The following is a 6,610-nucleotide window of genomic DNA, read 5'->3' on the forward strand; positions in this document are numbered from 1 at the left end:
TCATTGATGAAGTCCTAGTAAGAACTAGCTAGTTGTAAAGTTGTATGATTGAATTTGTGTCATCATCATGTAAATGTGTTAGTTTCTAAATTCTTACAAAATTTAAGTCTTTATGTATATATTTCATTTTTGTATGTGTAATTTACTAACTTATGCATGTTGTGGTTCTTGAGGGACTACTCAAACTCGACGACAAGAAGCCATTATAACAAAGCTCATCATGTCACTTGTGGGAATTGACCTTGGGTGAGGAGGATAACAATCATTCCTCCCAACCATCTGAGATACACCCAAATATATGTTTGTGTGTCTTGTTTCCAAGGTTTCTGTGTCTTGTGTCAATTATTTGTATTTCTGCATCCTCCATGTCCCATGTCATCATGTCAGGGGAGTTAGGGTGTAACAGAATACAGGGTTTGTATTGGTTCAAACGCTTCCATATCTGCGTCATAAGCTTCTGTGATAAACCTAGAAAAGTCATCATCATATTCTGATCTGAAATTTTATAGCTTGCTGTTCAAAAAATCACAAAATCAGCGTTAAAATCATCCACAACGGATATATCCTTATTAGGATTGAACCAACCCCCGAAATCACTTTGTTTTGTTCATCAACCAGCTTCTTGTTAATCTTGAGCATCTGTGCTAAATGAAGTTGGCAGATGCAGCAAACTTAGTGATGACGTAATGGACTTTGTCTAGTTTGTTGTTTCAAGTAAATCACTGGCATAAATGGTTTCTAGAGCATGCTGTAATCAATTTTCAATATGAATAGAGAACTTTGATTCATGTAGGCCTACATGAATTTTAAATCAATATGCAAAATTCATGTAGGCCTACATGAATTTTGCATATTGATTTAATTTCCATATTGTGGTTAATAGGGCATACTTCCATTGTTGAGGTCATATCTCCATAACTCGAATTGAATTGGTTGTTCCATCTGCCACACATCTGTTATTTTTTTTTAATATAGGGTCCTAGCAAAGCAATTATAATTTGATTTACTAATTAGTAACTACCCAATTCCATTCATTCTTATGACATTCCAATATAAAAATATGAAACAACATTAGATTAAGGAGAGTTTTAAGACAGCTATCCATACAGTCTGGAAAATTCGCATGAATTAAGAAGATGAAAATGTGTTCCCAAAATCATCCTTCGATTAGATAACTATTGGCATGATCATGAATATACATTGATGATATAAGATCTTATCTCATGACATCATGTCCACTGCTAGCAACTGAACATACTCCAAGTGGCCTGGCCTGGGCTAGTCTAAGAACAGAAGACTCATGTACATCACTGCATTGAATAGCATAGCTCTCATTTTCATTCACAGCTCTCTCCTTCCAATAGACAACGCAGGTCCTATTATACCTATAATATATGGATGGGATTTCTTTCTAATATTCTCTCAAGTCAAGGAGTATTTGAGGATGTGAATTACACCAAGTCTTCCATTCAATCCCAAGGAACGTCTGAGTTTCTTACATGCATGTAAAGCTATGAATTGTTGTTATTAAACAAACTGAAATATAAATTACATCAGCATAAAACAAGAAATAAGACTTCTGGAGCTTAGATTGATCAGAATTGAACTGTTAAAGTCTGTTGATTAATCCCTGTAACAATTTGGATCCTAACCATGTACGAGGAGGAGGTCAACAAAGGAACTATAAATGGGTGCTTCCATCCTTTCGAAACACTTATGCAATGAGTCCTTGCAGAGATCTATAATCTATTGCAGAGCAAAGCTCCAAGTTACTCATAGTCAATAATAATTAATAAAAATATTACAACTGCTTAACCTTTTAGCTTTCCTTTGGTTTACAAAGGAAAGACAACAATAAGAGGATTGATAGCCAGTAAATAAAATGTGTTATCACAACTTACAAATTCCAGTAACTGCTTACATCGTTTACTTCTGGAAACAAGATTACAGCCTCTTCAATACACGTTCGATGTCCAAATTATAGTTTTACAAACAAAATGACTAAGCTGAATCTAGAAAAAAGAAAATTCCCATATATCCCAACCCAAACAGAAATAAGGCCTTCAATGACCACAGGTACAGTCGACATTTGCTCCAGCATCAAATGAAAAATTTACCATTCTAATGGGAAGTTTTAAGCCCACCATGGGTTTTCTCCTGTTCTGAAATCAGTTTCAACCCATGGAACAAAGACTATTTTATCATCCACGACATCCGCATGAGCCAGGGCCAGAGACTGCATCAGACAAGGCAGAGAAAGGTAAATTTTAGTACAACAGTCAACTCACACAACCTCTCTCTCTAATGTGTATGTTTTAATAAAGATAACTAGAGAAATGAAAAAAGTGTTGACTGAATATCATATGACTGATCTTCTGAACAAATGCAACAGTCATGCCAATTTTATTTACTACATAGATGGGCAGAATTTTTTCCTGACATCTTAGCAGGAGCTCCCCACACACCCAACGTCATACACAATAGGACATTTGATTAATTAAAACTTTATGTCCCGATAACAGAGGTGGATATATCGATACCCAACAACTGGCGAGTCTCTGTCTATCATCATCATCATCAGGCATATGAGCTTCTATCCCCATATTGTACTGATCCGAAACAGATCAAGGAGCCAAGTTTATTCCCAAGGGGTTAAGAAGGCACAATTGGTGGAGTGGGAATTTGGTAGAGTCTGAAAAGAACTAAGTTTGCTGCTTCAAAGGCCCCAGAATCCATTACTATGTAATATGTCCATGAGATATGTCTTAAGTGATCAAAGTTAACTTTGTCTTAGACAAATTAGTAATGCCCTGTAGAATTAAGAGCACTTAATGCGAATTCAACGAAGGATTAAAATAGTCAGCTAGTGTTGTCTTTTAATTCTTCATTAAACAAGACACTTAATAGTTTAATTTAGTCAAAGTTGAAAGAGTGCTCTTTAAATATAGTAAATGGTCAGAATACTTAAATGAGTTAATACTTTTAATTATAGATCTTAGACTTTTGTGATCCATATTGATAATGAGATTGTCTTTCAGATTACATCATTGAGATTTGGTCAATGTTTCGAACCATCTAATGTGGTTCATCCTCGGGATAAAGGTGGATGAACCATGTTAAATGGTTTGAAACATCGACCAAATCTCAATAATGTGATTAATCCAAAAGACAATCTCATTACCTTTAATCATATTTGAACACATCTCCAAACAACTCTATAAAAGGGTAGAGATACAAAATATAAAAATGGTCCAAACAACTCTATAAAAGCGTAGAGAGACAAAATATAAAAATGGTCTTTTTGAATAGATCTTGGAAGATGGCCAAAGAGAACAATTCTTCACCACAGTGGGTTAACTATCCAATGGGGAGAGCAGAAACACAATAAGAAAACCTTTGTAATGCGTTTGTTTAGAGGCAGATCTTGGAAGGTAGTCAAAGAGATCAATTCTTCACTACTGTGCTCTCAACAGTCCAATGGGGAGAGCAAAATCAGAAAAGAAAACATTTGTGATGTATGTGTTTTGCTCATGTGTTCAAGGATTTGTAATCTTTCCATGTGAGTAATAAAACAATCATTTTTGCAACAACAAAAAATTTTGGATTAAGATTTTCTCCGAGGTAAATCATGGGTGTTCTTTGTTTTCTGCTGAGTTAAATAATTCTTCAAAGTTCATGTATATCCCTTTATTTCTGCACCTAAAGTTCAACAGGAAATAGAGTGAATGAGCGCTGGTTCAACACTAACACTGGACATGACAGTAGGGTAATCTGTTCTGATGAACTGTGCAGAGGCATAGCCTCAGCGATTTAAGCATCACTTACCCTGCCCTTTTTCCTTGATTGATTCTGAATGGTTCATTTTATGCTTTTCCAAAGGGAAAGGAAATCATTTCCAATATGAATGAAAGATTCAAATGAAATGAAATGCAAAGCCAAACAAAACAGATGATAACCAAACCAACCAAACTTAGGAATATTATTAGCATAATCTAACTATCTCTTACCAGAGGTGCAGGTCCACGGACAACCCTGCCCTGGTTATTGTACTGAGAGCCATGGCAGGGGCAAATAAACTTGTTTTCTGCTGCATTCCATGGAACCACACAGCCAAGGTGAGTGCAGACAGCATTGATGCCATATGTAGCCAGTTGTCCATCACTCTCGACAACAAGATAGGTGGGGTCTCCCTGTTAGTAGTGTTTACAGAGTAATCAGTCAGTTTCAAAAGACAGTGGCGCTGCTAATCAAGTCACATGCAGAAGGCTTTCTTTGGAATTCTGCTTAAACTGTTACTAAATTCATTCTTGGGTATGCAGGATTAAACTCAGCAAAATTACAGAGATTTAGTTCGAGATAATAATTGATTCATATATATATATATATATACCCAATTTCTGTCAAAGTGGGAGAAAAAACATTCACCTTCAATCCTTGGGCCAGTGTTCTGTCACCTGGAGGGTGAGTTTTGAGCCATTCTGTAGCTAAAATATCGTTCCCTATTGCATCCTTGGCAATAAGCCCAGCTCCTGAACCTCCAGATCTATCATTATGAAAATAATTATTAAAAACTGTAGGTCCAATGCCCAACTGGAGACTTTGGGAATTCAAAATTATCAATTATATTGCGTACACTGGTACAGAATCCCCCACACACATATATATATTCTATTCTAATGACCAATTGGAGACTTTTCAAATTTACTAAACACATATATATTAAAAACTGTAGGTCCAATGCCCAACTGGAGACTTTGGTAATTCAAATTTATCAATTATATTGCGTACAGAATCCCCACATGGCACACACACAAAAATATATATATATATATATATTCTAATGACCCACTAGAGACTTTTGGAGTTCAAATTTACCAATTAGATTGCATACAGAATCAATTATATATATATAAACTAATTATTGGTCATAATGCAAAGACACCCAAATTTCATTAATTGCAAGTTACCCGGGAGGGACAAAGAAGGAACCATATGGAACCAGCATCCCAGCAGTTGGCAATGAAAGAGCTCCCAACAAAAGCAAATTCATGAGTTTTCTTTTGCCCATGTCAGGCACACGGTCAGCAGCAATATTTGCAGCCTGGCAAATAGTTGTGGTTGCTTGCTTCTTCTTTGAATGCCCACGTCCATGATTTTGCAGTGGCAGGAAGGCCAGTAGTTGCCCAGGTCCAGCGAAAATTCCACTGTTGGATGATGATATCTGAACACAAACAAACACATAAATATCACATAACTACCATCATATTGATTAAAACTGTCGAGGTCTCCATCTGATTATCATCTGGGGATAGAAACATGATTCAGGCTACCACAATTTACTCAATTGTGCAGGTGGGAAAGAATGGTGGTGTCCTAAAAAACCTGTTCATGTGTTTTATAGCCCCAGGTTCTTGGATTGATAACAGAGCCTGTGAATTTACCTGAGAATACGAAGTGGTGGCCGGTGTAGAGATAGAGAGAGTTGCCATGGCTGAACCCAATTACCTTTCTTCTGAACGCAACGCAGAATGAGTAAAGGTGGGGTTGGATACGAGGGGGATAGAATGTGAAATATGATACAATGTTTTTGGTTGGTGTAGTCGTAACAGAGATGAGATGAGATGATAAGGTATTTTTCCGTCCACTCAGCCTACTCACCACAAATGGCAATAAAAAACAAAAAAGCGAGCCTACATATTTGAAGTTTTAAATTTTATTTATTGTATATGTATGATAATATACAAAAGGAAAAATTCTCCCAAATTTTTTATTTTATTTGGGGTTTACAATCTCAATAATAAATATCTGGATTTTATAATTTTAATGATAAATATTTATATAATTTTAGTATTTTTTAAATTTGATTGGAATAATTTGTATCATAGTATGTTTAAAGTAATTTATGTTATTAGTTTCAATTTTATTTTGTTATTTTTGTGAGTATTATAGGATGCAATGAGTGTTAAATGAATTATTCAAAAATCATGAGAAATTAGTCTATTAAGATTACCTTTCATAAAAATAAATATAGATAAATAACTTAACCCAATTAAATCCCAAAAAAATATTTAATAATTTATTAGTTTTCTTTTAAAAATCATGAGAAATTAGTCTATTAAGATTACCTTTCATAAAAATAAATATAGATAAATAACTTACTTAACCCAATTAAATCCCAAAAAAATATTTAATAATTTATTAGTTTTCTTTTAAATATCTTTACCAAATAAATTTGAATATAAAAATACCCCAAAAATAATAAAATTGTATATAAAACTACTAAAATATTTATGTAACATAATCCTTACCAAATCCTTACCAAATGAATTTGAATATAAAAATACTTTAAAAAATAATAAAATTATGTATAAAAATGCATAATCCTTACCAAATAAATTTAAATATAAAAATACTTAATGGATAATAAACTATGTATAAAAATGCTCGTTAACGGTTAGAAAACAAGTGGTGTGCTCCGTCATCAATCGACATCATTAACACATCATTCCAAATACATATTTAGATTTTTGAAGGATTAAAACATATGTTAATTACTTAAAATGCAAATCTAATATTGCTTTCCCTCTTGAGAGATTACATTTTCCAAAAA

General features: G+C 34.1%; 1 protein-coding gene across 1 annotated transcript; it reads right to left on the minus strand.

The window, feature by feature from the left end:
- Positions 1-1,740: 1,740 nt before the first annotated feature.
- Positions 1,741-5,605, minus strand: PETC (photosynthetic electron transfer C). The gene is made up of 5 exons (XM_089433167.1): positions 5,442-5,605; positions 4,968-5,221; positions 4,426-4,543; positions 4,008-4,190; positions 1,741-2,236 (listed from the first exon to the last, which is right to left on the minus strand). The coding sequence occupies exons 1-5, from the start codon at positions 5,487-5,489 to the stop codon at positions 2,135-2,137; spliced, it is 705 nt and encodes a 234-aa protein (XP_089289293.1). The 5' UTR covers positions 5,490-5,605; the 3' UTR covers positions 1,741-2,134.
- Positions 5,606-6,610: the final 1,005 nt, after the last annotated feature.

This window comes from Pinus tabuliformis, chromosome 5_1 (assembly GCF_031772625.1).
Source record: "Pinus tabuliformis cultivar Carrire ecotype Pingquan chromosome 5_1, CPIR1, whole genome shotgun sequence".
Classification (NCBI taxonomy): Eukaryota; Viridiplantae; Streptophyta; class Pinopsida; order Pinales; family Pinaceae; genus Pinus; species Pinus tabuliformis.

Coding starts and splice junctions, on each gene's coding strand:
- PETC (XM_089433167.1), bottom strand. CDS start 5,489: ATGGCAACTCTCTCTATCTCTACACCGGCCACCACTTCGTATTCTCAG. Junction 4,544..4,967: donor TCCTTCTTTGTCCCTCCCGG/GTAACTTGCAAT, acceptor TCATAATGATAG/ATCTGGAGGTTCAGGAGCTG. Junction 2,237..4,007: donor TCCGTGGACCTGCACCTCTG/GTAAGAGATAGT, acceptor TGTCTGATGCAG/TCTCTGGCCCTGGCTCATGC.